At 35.6% G+C, this 22,617-nt stretch overlaps 4 protein-coding genes across 4 annotated transcripts; 2 read left to right on the forward strand and 2 right to left on the reverse strand.

Moving 5' to 3' along the window:
- Window positions 1-1,366: 1,366 nt before the first annotated feature.
- Window positions 1,367-8,525, reverse strand: LOC107190730 (protein strawberry notch). Its single transcript, XM_015579596.1, has 18 exons — window positions 8,490-8,525; window positions 7,541-7,622; window positions 7,373-7,480; window positions 6,964-7,191; window positions 6,548-6,670; window positions 6,253-6,393; window positions 5,800-6,167; window positions 5,460-5,712; window positions 5,056-5,381; window positions 4,581-4,861; window positions 4,135-4,499; window positions 3,981-4,046; window positions 3,595-3,895; window positions 3,119-3,502; window positions 2,339-2,905; window positions 1,934-2,247; window positions 1,697-1,827; window positions 1,367-1,542 (listed from the first exon to the last, which is right to left on the reverse strand). Exons 1-17 carry the CDS (start codon window positions 8,523-8,525, stop codon window positions 1,721-1,723), a joined length of 4,050 nt encoding a protein of 1,349 aa, XP_015435082.1. The 3' UTR covers window positions 1,367-1,542; window positions 1,697-1,720.
- Window positions 8,526-10,607: 2,082 nt separating this feature from the next.
- Window positions 10,608-12,785, forward strand: LOC107190779 (histone-lysine N-methyltransferase pr-set7). Its single transcript, XM_015579652.1, has 6 exons — window positions 10,608-10,792; window positions 11,388-11,596; window positions 11,672-11,783; window positions 11,862-12,229; window positions 12,302-12,492; window positions 12,575-12,785. Exons 1-6 carry the CDS (start codon window positions 10,783-10,785, stop codon window positions 12,783-12,785), a joined length of 1,101 nt encoding a protein of 366 aa, XP_015435138.1. The 5' UTR covers window positions 10,608-10,782.
- A 1,460-nt stretch (window positions 12,786-14,245) lies between these two features.
- On the reverse strand, window positions 14,246-16,742 carry LOC107190731. The gene is made up of 8 exons (XM_015579597.1): window positions 16,695-16,742; window positions 16,524-16,631; window positions 16,383-16,448; window positions 16,170-16,285; window positions 15,819-16,097; window positions 15,535-15,742; window positions 15,237-15,463; window positions 14,246-15,158 (listed from the first exon to the last, which is right to left on the reverse strand). The coding sequence occupies exons 1-8, from the start codon at window positions 16,740-16,742 to the stop codon at window positions 14,246-14,248; spliced, it is 1,965 nt and encodes a 654-aa protein (XP_015435083.1).
- A 205-nt stretch (window positions 16,743-16,947) lies between these two features.
- LOC107190777 (putative elongator complex protein 1) lies at window positions 16,948-21,994 on the forward strand. The gene is made up of 11 exons (XM_015579651.1): window positions 16,948-17,489; window positions 17,572-18,000; window positions 18,084-18,581; window positions 18,646-18,860; window positions 18,938-19,344; window positions 19,413-20,493; window positions 20,583-20,776; window positions 20,850-21,099; window positions 21,168-21,304; window positions 21,397-21,551; window positions 21,640-21,994. The coding sequence occupies exons 1-11, from the start codon at window positions 17,052-17,054 to the stop codon at window positions 21,706-21,708; spliced, it is 3,873 nt and encodes a 1,290-aa protein (XP_015435137.1). The 5' UTR covers window positions 16,948-17,051; the 3' UTR covers window positions 21,709-21,994.
- Window positions 21,995-22,617: the final 623 nt, after the last annotated feature.

The raw sequence follows: 22,617 nt of genomic DNA on the forward strand, positions 1-22,617 counted from the left end.
CATGCTATTCGCATCACTACTTTTATGATTCTGAATATAAATATACTGCATGTTGTATGTACCGTTTGAATCTAATATTTTTGTTCCTTTAATGCTCACTACTTTATAAAGGGAAAATATTGGGAGACAAGGTCACATCCATTTTCCCTTTTTCTGTTATATATATGTATATACAACTTTGATTCGCTATATATATATATATATATATATATAGTATGTATGTGTATATATGTATATGAATGAAAGTTGTTTTAATCGAATGAAATATTTCAAATGTCAATTCAGAAACAAATAAGTTCTAATCTACATTGGCACTTGTTCACGAATGATGAACGTTCAGTTTCAATGTACAGTTTCAACTATTTAGAAAGGGTTATTTAGTTACCTTGTCTCTCCATCTTGTAATAGTAATAGTTTTGAGGTGGGAGCACTAGTACTAATAGTAGTTGCAGTAATGCAATAAGATTAATGATAGCAGTAGCAATGATAATAATTAACCATTCGATGAATCCAACGATGAAACAAAAGTCGAACAGTGTTGCGTATACATCTGTACTCTCCAGCGAGAATTGATCGTTTACTACAGGTTTCGTTTACTAATACTACTTTATTATATCCCACCCGGTTTACACTTACTTTGTCTCTCTAAATCAGTCACAAATACGAGTAAGCGATTCGACTGCTATGACTAAGATTCTCACAATCGATTCTCACTGAACAACGCCTCGTATCAGGATACGATTAGCGTTAAAATACGGTTCCTTAAGAGGTACGAATGTTAATTTCTAACTTAAATCGTTCACGCCCCCCCCCCCACTCTCGTACCGCGCCGACAAAAATCAGACTTTTTCACATCCCAAAAAATTGTTTGTTTTTATGACAAGACACAAAGTAAAGCTATCTTGCACTGACCAGAGTCTCTTAAACCTGTCCAGAGGAATGAAGGCCTAACGTTTTCTACAATTTTATTTAGTCGACAACGAATGACAAATGTTTTTCTTTACAGATATTTTAAACTTTACAAAAAGTGTAACTATAGTACTCCGGTATACCGTCTCTTTTGACATGCAAGAAGGAGAATCCGTGTTAAATAAAAAATGTATGCTCGTATTATCCAGGTCAAACGTCCAACTTAACACGGGCGTAGTCGACGACTAAAATTCAGAAGAAAAAACGAAGAACAAAGAAATTCTAACTATATAATGACGTTCGCGTATCCAGATGCGACAAACTAGCAATACGTTTCGTTAACTTATAAAATAACAACGCGAGAATCTAACGAAGACGAGATAAGCTCGGATCTCGGTAAGTTCGTCAGATCACGAATTGGAAATGTTCGTGTCATACGTTCGTTTTACTTGCCACATAGTACACCGCAATACGACTCTATTTAGATTCACTTTTTGAACCTATTTTACACCTTCAGATAATTAGCGTGTCCATCCTCGCTACACATTCGTAAGTGCACCCCCTCCTTCTCGAATGTTGTCGCAAGGCTTAAGGAAGAGGGATTTGTCCATTGCAAAGTTGCTTTCGTTGGTCCTGCTCTTGACAAGCAAACAATCCTTATTCTTAAATCTTATCGTAAATGTTCTATTCTTACGGGTAATATGAAGCAAGTTGTGACACGGAATATGCTACGGTCAATTTGTATGCGATACATTTAGTTTTATATTGCGTTTGAATAATTTCTTACCTACAAAGCGGAGTAAGCAAATGTTCAAAACGTAAGTTCCTCTGTGTTGTCCGAATCGGATGATAGCTCTTGACGTAGTATTTCCATACAGGACTTTGGAATAAGAGTACCGACTATTTTTAAACCTTCATCTACAGTAAAAAAGAATTTCTATAAATTGCATGACCATGAGACGCTCAAGGTCGGCGCTAACTCATGTCAGATTATTAAAGGTAAATACTTTTTTTCTGATCTTACCAGTTCGTAAGCGTACAACTTGCATCTTTGTATTGTGACCAGAACGAGTCGCTAGAATGCTTTCCACCCGACTCCACACACTTAACACCGAACCGGATAAAACATTATAGGAACGCCTTCGGAGTCCGACCTCGCAGTCTATACCAAGGGTCGCGTTCTTACAATTACCACGCCAATAAGCATGGGAACATGTGTCCACCGAAGCATCGTATTGCTGTGACCAATGAGGTTCCGCCTCGTCCGAAGACACCTTCTTATATTTTTTCTCCAATTCGCCTAGAGTTTCTTGCCTAAGTTGCAATCCTGTATTGGGCCTTTCGTAACAAAGTACATATTATTTCGAAGCCATTTTTCTTGTTTAACCGAACAACAATTCGTGCAAATAAATAAAGAAATGAATAGTACCTATAAACCATATACAATTGATCCTTCTTGCTCTCAGACTTCTTCTTTCCAGTATCCACGGCAACTGCGAGGATAGCCGTTTGTTTTCCATTGCGAATTTGATGGCTCAAATAAAATCCTTCCTTAGATCCTGTCAGTTCGGAACATTTGTCCATAGCCTCGGCCCAACTCATACCACGCTCTACGTGAACCACATGAAGCTCCGTAGGCGCTTTTCCTGTTGCATGTTTCCGTAGAAATCGGAACAGTTTCACTCGCTTTACATTTTCGCCGGAAGTACCCAGGTCGAGGATACCCATGTCGAAGCGTCCGGTCTTCTTTGCTTGCGTCACGATCGCATTCAGAGTGTCAGTAAAGTACTTGAACAAACGATTCTGCAAGTCAACCGGCATGCCCAGTATCCGATTTAAAAACTTTGACATGTTATTATAATCCTTGTCTAAGGTAAGCACACCCGGCGTACTCTCGCTGTTACAGATTAGGCCGACGCCCAGCAATGCGTCCGCTACGTCTTTGAAAAAGTCACCATGGTAATCTTGAGGTGGTGGTACAAGCGGTGGTTCGTACCTATTTTAATAAATACAGTTGAATCTAAACGATCTATTCATTGAAGAAAGCACATTCGAGCAAGTGAATAGACGATGTAATTATAATTAAATGATAGTTTGTGTCGTATGACACGAAAAATGGATCATTTTTGCCATCATCTACAAATAAAATCTATCCTACATCCTGTATGTTGGTTAATATCAATGAAGTAAACAGAATAGAAATACAAACTTCATTATTGTTCTCATCGTTGCTTCAAGTGCTGCCCGGCCGTATTTGTTGTCGATATTGAATTGCGAGAGATCCCTTGTTTCCGTGGCACGTCGGTCCCCATGTGTGAGCGCACCAAGACTCTCCAGACGTTTCGCGACAATCGATGCGAATCTTCTTTCCCCCGCCAAGTCAGAGATCAGGAATATGTACTCTGGTGCGTTGACCTGATTCGAACGATGCGTACGTCCAAACTGCTGTATAGCTCTATCGGCGCTCCATGGCAATTCAAGAGTGATGTGTACTCGGCGCATCTGATTTCTTGCTCGCCTGTCGCTCTGTAACGATATACCGCTACTGGCTGCTTCCGAGATAATGGCGACCGTCTTTTCACCGTCCATAAATCTGTATCGTATAAATACGTCACGTGGTATAATTGGCTAATCAACATTTTCATTTTCTCAAATTTATATCCATTCTACAATGCGATTACCTACCTCTGTTTTTCGGTTAAATTAAGTGTTTCCAATGGTACATCAACCTCGGATCTAGATTCGTACTGAATGGTACCGTCTTCCGTTTGAACGACCCGTCCCTTCCTACCGGTCATTTCGGCCACGTTCTCAGGTCCTCCAAATTCGTCTATCAATTGGTCCAAGGTATTGGGTGGCAAACGTTCACCTAGATCTTCTATTTCTGCCAGAAGTTCCTTTTTCATACCATAGGCCCGCTCTACAGCGTCCCTAGATGGTGCTCGATTACGAACTGCTCCGACACCTCCAACGGCTCCTACATATCCTAATTATTAAGAGCAAACCTGCTGCCACATCTCCTTTCTTTTTACACAAATGTTTAATGTATTATAAATAGCATTTATATGTACCTGGACGCTTTTTCACCGGTTTCTTCTGCTTCTTACCGCCTTTCTTTTTTCGTCTGTCGCCAGAATCTAATACACAATATACATCATATACATAATGTAGTACATCGTCAACTTAACGATACGTAATGTGTTTCTTTCAATTTCTTAGACTTACCTGAATCAGATTCAGAACAAACGAAGGAAGAATCGGAGCTAATATTACTCTCTTCTTCGCTCCTATGATCGTCTTCGCTCTCGCTTCCACTTTGTTTATACTCTGAACCGGAACTTCGACCGCCGTTTCTTTCATCGTCAGAAAAATCATCATCGGATGGGAACGTACGAACTCTTTTCGAAGCTCGTTGAGCTGCCTGCCGTATCGGTTTTCTCTTACTGCCACCGGCTGATCCACCGGCACCGTCCATGTCATCGAGATCATCTAACCTCTGCATCTTAGACGGCTCTATACCCAGAACTCGGTGTATATGATTACGGTCCGATGCAGGGAAGTGTTTCTCGACCAACGTTTGGAGAACTCCCCTGAAAAAATAATATAACAAAGTTACACAGCAGACATTTCATTTGTTTCTCGAATTCAATTGCCCGTCAAAGTTCACTCACTTTGCAGTAGAGACAAAATCGCTAAGTTCACCGTCGTCTCGTTCCAATTGTTCCAAAGTACGAGCCTCGCCTGTAGATTGCAAACCGATTACCACGCATTTGCCACATTTAACAGCTTCTCGCGCAACTGCGACCGCGTGCTTCACTTTGGCGGCGATACACAAGTATTTAAAGAAACGTTGGTGCGACGACCAAAACTGTCCCCACATCGTCTTTTTCATGCGATTCTCAGCGTCCAACAATTCTGCCGCTTCTTGGAACCTTTGCATCGCTTCGACCCACTGGAAGAAATTTCAGAATTAATATCGAATCACAGTGTCTTTGTTCACTGCACAAAACGCTCGAGGAATAGCTAGGGCTGCGACAACACGTGCGACAATGCAACTAATTACTATTAACTAATCTAGTTAATCGACTTTCCGATGAAGACACACTTTACTCATATTGTACTTATTGTATTTTCTCTGACACTTACCAAATGAACGGAACGATCGTATACTTCAGTGAACTCTTTGGATAACGGTACTTCTTCGATCTTAAAAGCGACACCGTGAAAACTGAGCTGTCGGGCAATGTACATGCCTCGCAATTTCATGTCCATCGCTACGATTTCCATTGTTCCAACTCCACGTTTCTCGACCGCCGTGATGAAATCATTGAACTCCGGGAAAGGCGTTCCCTCGCCCCAAATTCCCAGTCGAACCATATAGGCCATATTCCGGGGTTCGGAAGCACCTGTGGCGCTAGCATAGACTACTCTAGCCTTGGGAAGTTTGTTCTGCAGTTCCAACACGGTCAGGCCTACAATAGACACGTTAGAAATCGAAAATTGACAGTATAGAATATTTTCTCCGCTATAATAATATAAACAATACGTGCCAGTTTTGGTAGGCTTTGAGCTGCCCGTGGGACACAAGTTTTTCGCACGATGACACTCATCAAAAATTATCAGACCGTCAAAGTCTTCTCCGCACCATTGCAGAAGTTGTTTTAATCGACTTTTGTATTTCCCGCCACTCTGGGTGGACTCTCCGATCAAAGCAGAATACGTACTGAATATCACTCCTTTCTTCACATTACCGTTCACGGCTGAGGAAATTTTTGCATACTTAAATTTGTTCAAAGCGTGCACCTGTAAATATGCAATTGTTCATACTTTCTCTGCTCTAATGTGAACCGAATGTCATACTACTATAATATATGTATATTTTCTAAATACCTCGATCTTCGATGCACCAATGTCATTTAAGTCACGCTCTGCATCGTACTTGAGATCATTCGAAACGGAAACCCAAATGGCGCGTTTTCGGCCCTTTTGATAATTTTCAAATATAATACCAGCTATGGTCCGTCCTTTACCGACTCCAGCACCGTCACCAATTAAGAAACCGGCGCGTGTGCCGTCCGGTAAAAGGTGTTCGTGCTGCTGTGATGCATACGTTATAGATTCAAGCTGTAACGCTGATAAAGCTCCAGTTCGTATTGTTTCTTCCGGAATTGAAACTTTGTACCAAACGTCCGTCGGCTCGACACTTGATAACGATGCAGTCTCTACAACGGGATCTGGATGCTTCCGTCCGAGCTTAACTGTTACATATTACACTCGTAAGGTATACATATACATGTGTATAAATAGACGACTGATAAGAAAGAAAACGTGAATGAAACGTACGTTTGGTAGGCATGTAATCGGCATACGTTTCAGCAACGCCCATATCTTCGTCATCAACTTCTTCCTCTTCTGGCAAAGTTGGCTGTATATTCATCTTGGTAGGATCTGCAGAATTCATCCACAACTGGGATACAGCTTTGCCTGCAATAACACGCTGATTTACTACACACTGACAATGTTATAACGTATATTTCATATTGTCTTAACAATATGAAATGGAATCATATAAACAAACTACATAAACGTTCATTATAATAAAGTCATAATTTCATGCCTACGTTATGAACAAGAATACCTGATAACCCAGCTGCCCAGTTTGGATGTAAACCATTTTGATTTAGTAGTTGAACAAGGGGATTTACACCCATGTTCATTCCTGGCATACCCATAAAACCACTCATTAAGCTCATATCCATGCCTGGGGAATAACAGTATACGTAAAACCTCTCGATTATTCTTTTAGTAATACCATTACTACGATTACATCCAACCATTTTTAATTATTAGTATCACACAGTGTTACGTGTAATACAATGGAATAAGGTCATTAGAAATTTTTATTAGACATATATGCTTTTTTTTTATAAGTAATGTATGTGCCCGGCTAACTTATACATACACAGAAGATGCAATTGATTTTTGCAGCGCACACCAAAATAAAATCACAGTTTGATAATTGCTTTGCAAACTTTTGTTAACTACTACACTTACTCGGTGGAAAAAAAGCAGCAGGATTGAAACCTGCAAGGGTTGCCAGTCCAGGTGGAAAACCATAAGGTCCAGCAGCAGCTAACTGGCCTAGCTGACTCAACTGATTAGCACTGACAAAATCTGGTGGGGTGCCCTGCGATCCTCCCACACGAACCATTTCGTATCCTGGTGTTGCTGTTTTAGTCACCAGTCCACCAGGAATTTTATTACCGAACTTCTGATTCAGCACTGTGAGCAAAAAGTGATTACAAGTAACATGAAGTCATGAATTTTATATTTCAATGATCTGTAAAGTAACACATGCATTACAAAGATAAATAAGTTCAAATATTTTCCCGAATATAGTCGGATAAATAAATGGTAGACGGTTTCCTCCGTTAGCACCAATTTACATTAAATTTATTCTTACTATTTAACCCTCCTTGTCCTTTAACCATGACATTAGATGGAGCATCAGCAGGTTTTTCATCCTTAATGTTTGCAATCCCAGTGGCAGTGGCCAAATCTTTTCCACCACCTAACGAAACATTATCAATAAATGATAAATATGTTAACACTGAAAAAAAAAAAAATTTACCAGGTACACCCATGTTATCAGGATCTTCATCTTCATCACTGCTACTGTCTTCATTCATTGCATCCTTCTCTTGTTTGATCGACTATAAGGTACAAAAGTTAGATTAAAAATAAAATTGACATTTTCAAAAAAGAACACAGATTTAAAAACTATGCCAATGTGGAGGACATGCGTGTACGAGTACAGTACATATACCACTGTTAAAACTGTAAATTAAATTGTACATAATATGCTTTAGAAAAAACTAATTTAACTTCTCAAGTTCGCATAATTCATTTGAAATGAATAAAAATTTCAAATACCTAACTTTGGATACATTTAAATTAGATATATCGAAGAAGTTAGTCACAGATTAAATAATATTTCTGTCCTCAAAAAGAATGTAAATAAACTACAGTAAATAAAATGTATATTTTATTCAGCTCTGGTAAGGGGAGGGAGAAAATGTTGCAAGGAGAGGGAAAACAGTGTGAGTCATTTGAAATTACAATTAGAGATACATCTTTGCGGTGTATGTACCGCGTCTATAGGTTAGTCGTGCCAAGAGATGGATGCTCATTGAGAAAAATATACATGATACGGAAAGGGGAAACCAGTGTGAAGCATGTAACATAGCACGATGATAAACAAAAATAAACTCACCATGACAAAAAATAGGTCTGGACAGCCTGTCTTATCAGAGGTTCACGAGAAACAGACGGTCGAATGAAACGAGAAAGGTATTAATATTGTATCTTGGTCGCGGTCGAAGATGCTGTCTCTGACAGGGTGCACGAGACGGCCACTTTTTTTCCTCCCTTAAAGGATGACTTGCGGCTCGTGTCTCGTCAAAAGAACATTACCCGGCAAATATCTCAAAACTAACAAATTGTACAAGCTAGGAAATCACAGCGTGAGAGCTTACTGTGCGCCTAAGTCGAGCCATTTATGCGGTCTGGACCGAGCATACACTCAAAACGCGTTCGCCAAACACGGCTGCCGCCATCTTGGCTTTCGCCCGGCCCACGGTGCACCGCGATGCAAATACAAAAACACACGCGCCGCCTGCGGAATATGATCGCCCAACGTTGCCAGGTCAATTGCGGCCAATGATCTTCTCTTGAGCGCGTTAACCGAAAAATTGCCGCGCTTTTGAAAGAATAATTAATCGATGGATCGTAATTTGATTGTAAAAATGTTTCGAATTCTGACAGACACCGTTTGAATACAATTCCAAGAGACGTACAATTTTGATGCGAATCAATAGGAAAGAAAATGCCTAACGTTTATTGCGTCGACACTGTATAGAGAAATTTTTCACAACAATACATATAAATCTGCGAGCTGGGGTACAGATCCAGCAAACAAATGTATATTATTAAACGTGTCAAAACGTAATGAACTACTTCATTGATTTTGTACAAACGCGAACGAGCAACTGTGACGATGCACGAATATATAGTTGACGTATCTTCTTTAATGTCGCAAAAATTCTCGTCGAACTGTATTTCGTTCTGATACCGTTTAAACAAGCCAGTCTTTGATTCGCTTCTTCTTCCGCAGTCGTCATAAATTGTACGTAACTGAATGACGAAGTCGTGACGGAACGAGGAGGTAAATCGTGTAGATATGTCGTAGCGAATACTGCTGTTTTAAGAATCGTTTATTCGAACACGTGTTTCACCGAGTCACAATCAACAGTAAACAAATCGTGCGTCGCGTATCATGTGTCCGCACACGCGTGGTCACGCTCAAATGAGTGGAGCTGTACGACGAACTGGCAACCACGCCAACGCGCCGCGCTGATCGTTAGCTGATTTAAAGTATCCGCGGTAAAAAGAAAAGAATATAACGGCTAACTCTACCAAGAAACTGTAAATAACGCTCATTCGGACGGATTCAAGTCGATTCGTGAAAACCGTTTGATTTCTGGGAATCCGTTTAGCAAAATAATACGTGTCGATTGCGTATTATTCAATTGCAAGGGTAAATCTATCTAAAAAATAACATCGTTCTAATACAATCGATCCGAGCTTCGCGCCGCTCACAGCGCCACCTGACAACTACATTGTGAAACTAGCCAATTGATTTGATTTTGTCAATTTGTATTATGAAAATAAGAATTATATTTTATTTGCAATAAATGTTAAGGGTATGAAAAATTCTCATTTTCTCTTATAAATAAAACTCTTTTGTGCAAGTCATTAATCAATGTCAATGTTAGCAAAATAATACGAATATTTATATTAAATTTGTGTATATGTAATGTTGCATGTATAATATTTAATCTGCGATAGAACATCCTGAATGCAATATGTTATCTTCATGGATTCAAATTGAGCCGTATAGTCATGAAAATTTCAGAAATATAGTAAAACAGTATTTAGAATAGCTAGGTTATGTAAATATAATATGAATTATTAAATATTAAAAACCTCTCATGCGCACGGTTGTACTAGAAATAGAACAAATCTTTTCACAATTTAATACAACGAACTCTATGTTAATAAAGAGGTGATAGTTATTCGTTTTGTATGAGTAAATATAAACTATAACTAAATATAGGTCTCAGGATAATGTTAACAGGGCTTATTCAATTAAAATATAAACTTAAATTTCGACATCTTGAAGTTTTCTGATTTCTTACCAGTATCCTTTAAAAAGTTAAAACGGTTTTTATTTAAATAATTGGACATTTAATTAAAACTCGAACATAGTTCAACGCTTTTAACTTTCATGTGCGCCAACGTAATAGTTACGTACAAAATAAATGTACACACATCACTGATCTGTATATGATTAGTGACATAAGTACATACAGTGCACATGAGAAGACCGTGTCCACCGAGTCTCTAATATGATAATAGAAGTAGCATTATGACGAGGAATGGCGGTACATGTGGTGTGTTATTTCGACACTGTAATTTTGATCTTGTTCAATGGGAAGTGGTGCGTCCTAACTGATTGAAAATACACTATTCACAACGTTCTGACTAAATTATATTTTTATCTCGATTGACACATACATCGCTTCGTAAACGAGCGAGGCAAAGATGCACATTTGGAAATTGCTAGTGTGAAAAATTTGAATTGTTAAAAGCATCGCTTGACGTGAAGCACCTATATATAGGCTATAGCGTCGACTACATAGCATTGAACAATTGAAGCGACTCAGGCACGGTAGCCCCGCGCAGCTCGGGAATTTTTGTATGAGAATATTAACTTTTTGATTCCTTTGTTACGCGAGATTGTCGAGGAACAATATGGCGAAAGGTAAAGACACGATTCGAAAAAATCCTTCTGTACTTTCATTGAAGATTTTCTGCTACCAGTCAGGTTATGTTTTGGTAGATTTCTCTCTCTCTCTCTCTCTCTCTCTCTCTCTCTCTCTCTCTCTCTCTCTCCATTTTGAGCGTTGTCTAAGAGACGCTCTGTAATCAAGACATTTCTTAAGTTCTTTCAAATTTATTCCTGTCTATATGGCTTTAGTTTCTGTTCGCATGTTCTATGCTCTCAAGACATGTCTTAAGAAGTACAGATAGAAAAAGACAAGTCTAAAAAAAATTATCTTCCAGTTTCTTCTCTACATGTATGCTATATTATGTTGCTTATCAGGAACTACACAACGCGATTTTAATATTATTACTTTCTTTCTTCATAATGCTCTCCAAGGATTACACATGAATGCATATGATGACAGATTCTGTTCGCATCAAATACTGTACATAGAACTATAGCAGAAACAATAAAATAGCCCTGTAAATGTCATCTAAAATTTCATGCTTGAATAGTTTAATGAATTTTGAAAAGAATTATAGCCCCTAAACATTTATATCTTACACGTGACTTATATACATTTTAATTGCAGAAAGACGAAAACGTGTACAAACAAAAAGCATGGTTCATATAAGAACCACAGTTTTATCCATGGAGTATAATGATATAGGTAGCCCTGCAAAGAAAGAGCCCAAATTGGATAATAATATAAATATTAAAAATAGTAATTCGGATGGAACACATATAGCAACAGAAGCACACAAACCTACTGTGTCTATAAGTTCCTTTTCCTATACACAAGTGTGTAATTTATGTACAAAGAAGTCACGATGTATTATATAGAATATAATTCTAATACATTTTTTTTTAATGTAGATTGGACATGTTTCTAAGAGTAAATCTATCGAAGAGAGCTTCTATAGAAGTGAACATACTAATGTTATACAAAGTAATAGTGTTAGTGATATTGATCACTTTACAACCGATGGTATTATTCATTGTTTGTATTGACTATCGACTTTTGTAAATAGAGTAGTGTGTTATGTTAATGTACAAAATATTTTAGAGACACCTGTAGCTGTACCCATTCATGGCCCATCGACACCACACAGGATAAATATGCCAACCAGTCAAGTGGAAGATTTAGATGAAAAAACTACAAATGACAAGAAAGATAAAGAGCCACTGACCCCTGGAGCTAATTTGGAGACACCTTTGAAGAAACCTGCTAATCGTGGCCGTAGAAAATTGAATGGCAGTCAAACTGCCGGTCATCGTCCGAACGAATCATTGCATACTGTTAGAACAAATCACAAGCTTACCGATTATTTTCCAGTTCGCCGTAGCGTGAGAAAATCAAAGAAAGCTGTATTAGAAGAGAAGCAACGGGATATGGAGAACAAAGTACTCTGTCAAGTGGAGGAGGGTTTAGAGGTAAAGAGAAGTTGATGCCAATAAATCATTATTTTCTTATCATGAAATCTAAGAAGAATGATCTTTTTTCAGGTAAGACATTTTCCTGGTAAAGGGCGTGGGGTGGTAACAACACGAGAGTTTACAAAGGGAGAATTCGTCGTAGAATATATTGGTGAATTGATTGACCAAGTACGAGCTAAGAAACGTGAGAAGGTATATGCACAGGATCAAAATACTGGATGTTATATGTATTATTTTCAACATCGTAATCATCAGTATTGGTAAGTATCTGTATATATTATGATCTGGAAGATATTAAAATTTTACGATCTTTACACCTCTCATATGTCCATATGTTTTTAGCGTTGACGCGACAGCAGAGACTGATAAGTTAGGTAGACTAGTAAATCATTCAAGAAACGGTAATTTAGTTGCACGAGTCATAGAAATAGGCTCGAAACCTCACCTGGTACTTGCAGCGAAGGAAAATATACCAATTGGAGTTGAAATTACATACGACTATGGTGATCGAAGTCGCGAAGCTATTCGCCATCATCCATGGTTAGCGTTATAGCGCCTTCAATTAATTATGTAATACGGTATTGTATTGTACAGTGTAGAATTCATTTAATGAATCATTGTTTCTCCCATGAAGGAATAACATCTATAGAATGTTTTAGTCAAATTATGCGAAACATAGATGTGCAGAAGAGAATTCATATACAGCTCTGTATTCCTTAGTACATATGTGTTAAATTTTCATCTTATACTTTAACTATACCACTGAACGAAAGACATTAAGGATGCTTGATATTTTATTAGTGAATAGCATGGATTGACTGCACGCATCATGACCTGTAACACATTTTTTTACTTGTTAAGATAACAAAAAAAAAACAATTAAAAATAACATTTTTCTTTTGTTAGGACAATTGTATTGAGTTAGTTTAAATGACACGATGCACCAAGTGTTTAACATTAGTCTTCACTTTATAACAAATACTTCATCTAGTCCTAGGTTTAGTCTAGTATTTTGCCGAAGTTTATGGTCATCACAACCAAACACCCCAACATACTAGGCCGAAACTTTTCCTGGCTGAAGGATTTGTGACGTACTCTAATAATAATTAGTACTTTCAATCTCACATTAATCTGTAAATCAGCCAGCAATTCGACGTCTTTATTCAGGGATTTGTATTGTAAAATAAGTTTATTTTCGTCAGTTTGTCACTGCCGTAGTCTGTTTAACGATTCGAGGCGGAGCTCATAATTAATTTCACGGGTTAGTGTTTAGTTTATTAATTAATTTTATTGTGAGTGTACATTATGTTTTCAATCTACTATGCGTTTGAAAATTGATTGCTGTAGATCCTGTAGCGAGGGAGATATTACAACAAAATTTAAAAGATGCATTCGCGTGGAAGAACAAAATGACTGCGATTTACATGCATATTTCTATTATTTCCTCAATATTTCGTCAGTATTTTTATATCAAGTAATATTTACGATTAATATGCAGATAAGTACTTTGTAAAAAAAATGTTACCGATTCTCTGTTATAGTTCTCTAATTTCATTTTTAATATTTATTGTGTAATTTTCAATATTTATTTATAACTTTAGTAATACACTCAAGTATTTTATGTAGATTAATTGTACGATATACAATCATTCTAAAACATCACTTGTGTTATTGCGCGAAATTGTACATTGATAATACCATAAAATTTTATGTCACAACCTTACTAGTTATAATTATTATTAGAAATACTACTATGTAAATTGTAAACTGTACAAAGAGGTCTTTATTTTACTGAAAATCCGTATAAAAATGTATGATTTGTTTCCAATCTGCAAATAAATAATCTGAAACATATTACCTTAGTTAATATTTGTTTCCTCAAGTGAATGAAATTCGTTTTTACTGAAAAGCACGATTTTCAATGGAACATTATCTCGATAATTGCAATCGTTATACATACATATATCTATAATCAAGCATCCATACAACAAACTTAGATCGCTATAATACTTATCATTGTATGTCAATGACTTCATCTTCAGAATTTTCACCGCTACCCGTAAACGTTTCTTCACCGGTTTTCAAAAACAACGGCGGTAAAAATGTTGTAAACTCTTTATTTCTTGGTAGCGGTATGAAAGAAATGGGAGATTTATGTTCAAGAAAATGATCATCCCCTTTCTCATCTTGTTCGCATTCAAATGTTCGTGTAATGATTTTAGACTCTTCGGTTGAATAATTCAATTGCTCTTTTATCGTATTGTTACAATCTTTATCAGCTGCAATCTGTTCCTCCTCTAATGTGTAGAAAGTACCGAGCGAAGGCATTGATGGGGGTCTAGGAATCTGAAACTTATTTTCTAAAGCAGTCTCACTAATTACACTTTTATGCATTCTGTGCAATGCTTTTAATTCCCTTTCAGACATAGATCTTTGTTTATCAACCAGAACATCTTTCAGTTCAATCATAAAATTCTTAAACAATGATTTATCTCGCTTATAGTTGTATAATGGGATCTCGTCACTTTCCTCGATTAAAGGTTTCAAGTATTCTTCTTTGATGTACTCTTCAAAGACTTCATCCATAATTAGTGGTTCTGAATCATGTACAATAGGGATATCACCATCTATTATTGGTGCCAACATATTCATTTCTGAATGATTTTCTGTGTGGTCATGTATTTGTGTTTTTAGAAGATACAAAGAACTGAACTCAATAAAATCTTTTGCATTTTCAAGATCCTTTTGAGCTTGGTTCAGTTTCTGCAATGTATCTTCTACAACAGTTTTATTTTCCGTGTTTTCAGTGGTATTATCGTCAATATTTTGAAGTACTGACAATATATGACCATGAGCTACTTGTAATCTATTGGAGGCTAAGTACAAATGCATATATAAATCCTGCCAATGAGATGAAGTAGATTCTCTGAAATAACAAGGACACATGAGACTATAATATGATATTCTTGTCTATAAGAAACAGAAGAGTGAAAGGCATTCTTACTTGTGTGTGTATGAAATTGGTTCTACTTTGAAACTGTAGTAGGCATGAATGATGTTCGACAATCTACCTTTACGTATTGTTAAATATTTGTTTAAAAAGTCAACGATGTAAGCTAATTTGAACTCAGGAATTTTATTGCAAGATTCTTGCCACGTATGACTGTCATATGAAGTAGCTAGTAAGTGCAGCATCTCTGACTGAACCAGGATGTAAATGTGATACAAAGTCTATCGGATGAAAATAAATACATAAATGTGAATTGCTAAACAATCTATTCAATACTTCATTCGAATCCAACCTTTAACTTTTGATAATTTATTTCACCACATATCTTAAACGATTCAGTCTTGAATTCGGTCAGCAAATCTTTGTGAGACATGTTTATTGGTAATAGTTTTATGAGAATCGAACAGATACAATAATAAGTCAACGAAACATGTTCCAAGCATGCCACTACATTTTCCATGATAGGTTGCAAATACTTCAGTCTATCCACTGTCAGACCACTATTATAATATCAAACATTAATTTGTAAACAAAGTTAAATAATTGGGCATATACTGTAGTTCAGGTGAAACTTACTAAAATTGCTGAGAACATTGGTCTTTGCGTAATTTTACTTTATATCCATACTTTAAGATTTTAAGGCCTTTCTTACACAAGAGAAACAAATCATTTTGTAAAGATATAACAGTCTTTAAATTCTTATGTGCACCTACTCTTGTCCACTCAATGTAACCAGCATGAAGTACCATAAACAATACAAACAATCTCATTGAATTTTTATACCCAGAAGTATACGGAATATATATTGAAGATGACAAGATTACACCTGATAACAGGAATTTCGATACAATGGACCTATAAAACATAATACATTTTATATAACTAAATATTAATACTAATTTATAGTTTAATGAATAAGATAATTACCTCCATGGTTTACAATTATATTTATCACGAAATCTATGAATTATACATGCATGATCGTTTAAAAGAACTTTTGCATCTAAAATGGTTGATACTTGCTTCTTGGATACACTGTCATCCTATTGTAAACAGTATCTGATATTATCATGAGCAATATAGTAGTATAATGTGGTACATACATATTTATATTATTCTCCAGCTGTACTGTATCCATACCTGATTTGTTTTTGAATATATAACAAACAATTTCTTAAAAGCATTTTTAATATACTGTATGAAACCCTAAAAGTACATAGATATGTATAGTTTAAAAGAATAATGAATTTCTAATTTGATTTGAAGCAAAGAACTATTTACAATAAATCTAGAATTTATCTCTTTATTCTTGAGTACTGATTTTGCTATCGTTACACTTTCGAAATCAGTATAACCTAACCGGTGTAAATGTTCATATAGGGGAGTCCCCTGAAAATAAAAAACCAAACGATGTTATTAGTCAAGAAATTGTAAAGGAATTATATTTTATACCTGTATAATGATATCTTCGTCTTCATCGTCAACAGTATTAACATTCATGCTGCTATTTATGCTATTTTCATACGAAAAAATGCGCACAATACCTAAATAAATACAGATATACATATATATACATCATATTATCATATACCCATGTATATATATATATATATATAAATATAAATTGTATATAATTTATACATAACACATGTGACACGCAACAATCAAACACAACCTCTAAATAATATTGTTTTGTAATCGTGTAGAGGTTAATGTCTGTGGAACACGCTTTCGTACCTAATAAATTTTTAAGAAAAAGTCGCACGTATTTTTTTGCTCATTGCAGCATATTTAAGTCATACCTGTACAATGAAGAATCTGTCGTTGACTCGACGTGCCAGTCGTCTTCTACATTCTTTACAAGATCAGATTCCAAATAATACAAATGTTTCCAACGTATTACACACTATGAGTTCAATTAACGATGACTTTTACATATTGTTAAACAGAAGGCTATATAAAATCCCGTTAGACTATGGGAATGACATAACATTCTTTGACATAGATCAAAATGTGGAGTTTATTGGTTTAGAATATTGCAACCTGACGCAGAACATTTATGCTGCCTGTAATCATGGTAATATCATAAGCATAAGCACAGAACCTGAGTTTGAGTACGAAGTAATGACTCAATTAAACACAGATTTACACTGTATGAAACTTAGCCCAGACCATGAAATAATAGTATTAGTTACAACGAATGGTACAATAATTACATTGGTATATACTTTCGAAACAATATCAATGGTAATAGTAATTCTATGATTTTTTATGAAGTTATATTGTTTCATAATGTTCAAAGGTATATGAGGTGAACTGAATATTTTAGGTAGATCTATACGAACCAGATTTTGGTGAAAAACAGTTTGTAACCGTTGGATGGGGTAAAAAAGAAACTCAGTTCCATGGATCAGAAGGAAAGAAAGCAGCAGTAGTTCAACCAATGAAAATATCTCAGGAAGAATTGAACAATGAATCTTATAGAGTAACTTGGAGGGAAGATGGTTCATTATTTGCTGTTGGTTTTTTACACCATGAGAATAAAATGAGACGATTCAAGGTATTTAACAGAGAGGGAGTTTTACAATACACAAGCGAACTTGTTGATGGTTTGGAAGAATCATTATCCTGGAAACCATCTGGAAGTTTAATTGCAACTACCCAGAATTTGCTAAATAAACTGGTTGTTGTGCTTTTTGAGAAGAATGGTTTGAAGCACCGAGAATTTTTACTTCCTTTTAAGCCAACAGAATTTAGGGTACATATAAATTTCTTGTTCTCTGTTGTGAATCTATTGCAGTACATCTCTAACTTTGAACTAATCTAAAACTTCCAATATAGGTAAAGGATTTATTTTGGTCACCAGATTCAGAGGTGTTAACTATTTGGTGTATAATGCAGGAAGATTCTTCCTCTCTTCTGCAGCTTTGGACAGAAAACAATTGCCATTGGTATTTAAAACAAACAGTCAGGTTTCCTAAGGATAATGCATTACTACATGCGACATGGAGTACAGTGTCTCTTTCTAAAAAACTAATTATATTAACATCCAAAGAACTTATCGAATGCGACTACAATTGGTGCGTTAATCATAGTAGAGGCAAAAGTTTATACGACAAATCAGTTATTGGAGTAATTGATGGAAATAAGTTGTTACTAACTGGCCTAAGGATAGGAATTGTGCCACCACCAATGGCACATAAGACTTTAGAAATGTTTGAATCTATAAATGCTATTGTTTTTGCACCGGATATGGAACATGAACACACTTGGATAGACAGTAATACGCTATTTTGTGTTTCTGATAGTAATAAATTAATGTTCTACAAACATGTACCAGTAAGTATGAATTGACTAATATTTTTGACTACACGACAAGACAATACGGTATGTTTCAAATTAGGATTCATTGTTACTGGCCTACAAACACATTGGATCGTACAATCTTAAATGGAATGTTCCTACAGAATTCGAAAATTCTCTGTACAACATGCACCATTTTCTTTGGTTCGACGTAAATAAAATTTTATGTTCTTTATCAACGAGCAGACACAGCCTTCTTTGTGTTTTGTATTTAAACAAAGTAGATGATCAGACTCAAGGTGAAGTAACAGTGAGGTAAGTATATGTTTAAGAATATTCTCTTGTTGAATGTTTGAAGCTAGTAAAGTATTAATGTAGCACTTCATTTTCAGGGAAATATACACTATGGGTGGTTTAATTCAACACATTGTTCCTTCTCCTGATTCGAGGGAAGCTTATATACTTGTAGAAAATTCTGGTATAGTATATACAAAGGAATCAACATTGGTGCCAATAAATGTAAAATTACCTGATTACACTTACCAAATGGAAGTAATAAATACTGGAACAAAAGACATTGTGGTATCGTTATCCCACAGAAATTGCTTCTCTATAAACGGAAGGCAGACTGCTAATAATGTTACTAGCTTCTTTGTCCATTCAGAGTTTCTGCTTCTTACAACATTGCAACACACATTAATATGTGTGAAGATAAACGACAAGGACTTTGAAGAGTTAATTAGGCATGACTTGACTATTAAGCCTTGGGAAAATTTGAATAGTGAAAAATCATTCACAGGTATTGGGTTACTTACAATTACAAGTTGATAATTGCGTCTGAATTCCAACTATAACTGATACTTTTAGATTTAAATGTGAGACGCGTGGAAAGAGGATCTCAGCTGATTGCAGCTATACCTAGGAATTCAAAGACTGTTCTACAAATGCCTCGTGGAAACTTAGAGTGTGTACAGCCCCGAGCCCTAGACTTATACATTATTGGATATTACTTAGATAATTGCAATTATCTAGCCGCGTTTGATGTAATGCGTAGGCAAAGGATAAATTTGAATCTGATCTACGATCATGATCCCAAGAAATTTGTCGAAAATGCTGAAAACTTTGTAGAGCAAGTTTCTAAACCCAGCTGGTTAAGTCTGCTGCTGTCCGAGTTAGGGGACGAAGATGTTACTACAACCATATATGCAAATTACTATAAAAAAACAAATCAAGCAAACTCAGGAAAAGTTACAGTACACAAAGTGGAATTAGTTTCCGACTTACTGAGACGTATTATGGAAAGTAAAAGTACTGCCAATCACTTGATTCAACCAATATTGATTAGCTTGGTTAAGGGTAAAAGAAAGCAAGGGCTGGAAAGTGCACTGATTAAAGTAAAAGAAATTAAAGAACTAGAAAGATCTGCTACAAGCACGAAATATATAACACCGGACGAGGCATTGAAATATTTATTGTACATCGTTGATGTAAATGTACTGTTTGATACAGCTTTGGGAATGTACGACTTTGATCTTACAATGTTTATTGCTTCAAAGTCACAGAAGGATCCCAAGGAGTATATTCCATTTTTAAATGACATGAAAAAGCTCAATGAAAATTATATGAGGTACTCTGTTGACTTACACTTGAAACGGTATGAGTCTGCACTTGAACATATAGCCAAAGAATCCAATAGATTCAATGAGTGTATAAATCTAATACGTAACCATGACTTGTACACAAAAGCACTAAAGTTATTTGAGAAAGAGAGTGAACAATACAAGAAAATAGCGAAATTTTATGGAGAGTTCCTACTAAAAAAGCAACGTTATCAAGAAGCCGGAATAATGTTCCATAGGAGTGGTGATTTAAGGAAGGCCATGAATGCTTGCAAATTAGCTGGTAGCTGGCAAGATGTTATAATCCTTTCCATGCAAATGAAACTAAGGTGACAGGACAAGTTAAACTGATTGTTATATGTATATCTTTGAGCGTATATAACTATATGGAAGTAAAAATCATTAAATAATATTCTAGTGTAACAGAGAAGCACGCGCTGTATAAAGATCTTGCAAACCGGTTGAAGAATGATAAACGGTATGAGGAAGCTGCAGATATTTTAATTAACTACTTAGAGGATGTTGAAGAAGCGGTGATTGCTTTGTGCAGTGGCAAACAATGGAAAGATGCTGTAAGAATTGCACATGACAAAGAGAGTTTAAATTTAATTGGTACGTTCATCTGTTTGTAGTAATAAACAGTGGAGAATTCATGGTCTAATATACAAAGAAATTATATTTCTAGAGTCTCGTGTACGATCAAGCGTGTACGAACACGCAGATCATGTAATGTCTCAAATAGAAAAAAATAGACAAGATTTTGAGCGACATAAATCCCGCCTTGCTATAATCAGGGTTAATATTTCGGAGAGCAATGAAATCATTTGTGACAATGAGTCGGTATATGACAGAGGTATTTCAGATATTTTTAGTGATACAAGCAGTGTTGCTAGTTCGACATTGAGTCAAAAATCGAAATTTTCCAACTTGTCTGGGTAAGAAACATATACGTAAAAATATATGAAATTTCAAGAGTTACGACTATTGGTGATATTTCTTTCAGAAAAAGTTACAGATCCAGCAAGAATCGCAGAAAGCATGAAAGAAAGCTTCTGAGTTTGAAAGAGGGTAGCGCTTTCGAAGACTTAGCATTAATACAAGCTCTTTATCAGATTGTCACTAATACGTATAAAGAAAGAGGTTTGTTTACTTATCTATAATCGATTTCACGTAGTCAAACTTTTAAACTAACAATTCCAAACGGAATTGTACATTCACGCTTTGAATTTCAGACGAATTACATGCATTAGTGCAAATGCTTTTGTATTTTGCCGATGATGACTACGCAGAAAAGGTACAGAATAGCATGGAACAGTTTTTACGTTTGATAGAAAGAAAGAAATTTGAGATTTGGGATAAATCTGCACCTTCGAGCCTAACGGAGATGGTATTGTATAACGTATTATGTACCTACTTATATCTGCGACTCACTTAACCGAGAATATAATTAAACGTATTGCACATTTATATTTTAGGAAAGTGCAGAACTGTCTACTGACTTACTAGGGCTGTCTGCATCGTATAAAATAATTGGTAAGCGATGATTATTTTTAAATTGCGTCACAAAATATTCCAACTCAGTTTTATTTCATTGTTTTGCAGAACCTAGCGTTACAAGTCCACCAGTAGCCAACTCTACATCTTGGAAACTGAACATATTTTAGTACTATATCGCAATTAATATATTTTTTTTAAATATACACATGCGACTGATAACTTAGCGATCTTTCAATCGCCGAGAAATATGTTTGCCATTTCTATTTATTCAATAGACCATTTCATATAAACTTTTTCCTAAGCAAATAACATTAAAAGTATATGTATATCGTTATTATTACGATGAAGATAACAGAGTAATAATGAAATTGGGTTTCATTATAATACATGAAATAAGTATTCCAACTGTAAACGAAACAAAAATATTGTAACATAATATTTTAATTCGCGCAAATGATGTATATTGCCTCCGAGAACGTTATTACAATTTATTTTTCACAGATACTTCTTTTACATCAATTTTATAGGATTACACGTTCCGAACGCAACGAGTGAATTTCTAAAACCGTCACAAATGAACACGTTCATTGGTATATTTGTGAAAATATTCATATCAAAGTATAAATTAATATAGTCTGGAATACTCGCATATTTTCGTATATTAACGTTAAAACTATCTATAGAGCGAATATCAAAATTAAAAAAAAACTTATAATTGTGAATAAAAATTAAAATTTCCTCAATATTCCAGTATAAAAGATATAATTCATGACTCAAATACCCTAACATCCTGTTTTAAATTAGACAAAAGTTCGGCAAACAATTAAATTAATGTTAGACCCATTAAGAGTTTAATCAGTCTGAAGCTTATTTCATGAAAATAAATTAAAGACTAACTAAAATCGATAATAGTTCCTTACGTGATAGAGTAATATTAGGTTATTGTAATTAAACTG

Source organism: Dufourea novaeangliae, unplaced genomic scaffold, assembly GCF_001272555.1.
Source record: "Dufourea novaeangliae isolate 0120121106 unplaced genomic scaffold, ASM127255v1 scaffold196, whole genome shotgun sequence".
In the NCBI taxonomy this organism is placed as follows: domain Eukaryota; kingdom Metazoa; phylum Arthropoda; class Insecta; order Hymenoptera; family Halictidae; genus Dufourea; species Dufourea novaeangliae.

Bases quoted from the DNA above. Each gene is read 5' to 3' on its own strand.
- LOC107190730 (XM_015579596.1), bottom strand. From the start codon at position 8,525: ATGGCGGCAGCCGTGTTTGGCGAACGCGTTTTGAGT. The intron at 5,713-5,799 runs GTATTTAGAAAA...GCATATTTACAG, and splicing joins TTGGTGCATCGAAGATCGAG to GTGCACGCTTTGAACAAATT. The intron at 4,500-4,580 runs GTGAGTGAACTT...TTATTTTTTCAG, and splicing joins GATTTTGTCTCTACTGCAAA to GGGAGTTCTCCAAACGTTGG.
- LOC107190779 (XM_015579652.1), top strand. The intron at 11,597-11,671 runs GTGTGTAATTTA...TTTTTAATGTAG, and splicing joins GTTCCTTTTCCTATACACAA to ATTGGACATGTTTCTAAGAG. The intron at 11,784-11,861 runs GTATTATTCATT...AAAATATTTTAG, and splicing joins TGATCACTTTACAACCGATG to AGACACCTGTAGCTGTACCC.
- LOC107190731 (XM_015579597.1), bottom strand. From the start codon at position 16,742: ATGAATGTTAATACTGTTGACGATGAAGACGAAGATATCATTATACAG. The intron at 16,632-16,694 runs GTATAAAATATA...TTTTATTTTCAG, and splicing joins ACGAAGATATCATTATACAG to GGGACTCCCCTATATGAACA. The intron at 15,159-15,236 runs GTAAGAATGCCT...TTGTTATTTCAG, and splicing joins CCAATTTCATACACACACAA to AGAATCTACTTCATCTCATT.
- LOC107190777 (XM_015579651.1), top strand. From the start codon at position 17,052: ATGAAGAATCTGTCGTTGACTCGACGTGCCAGTCGTCTTCTACATTCT. The intron at 18,001-18,083 runs GTACATATAAAT...CTTCCAATATAG, and splicing joins TTAAGCCAACAGAATTTAGG to GTAAAGGATTTATTTTGGTC. The intron at 21,100-21,167 runs GTAAGAAACATA...TATTTCTTTCAG, and splicing joins AAATTTTCCAACTTGTCTGG to AAAAAGTTACAGATCCAGCA.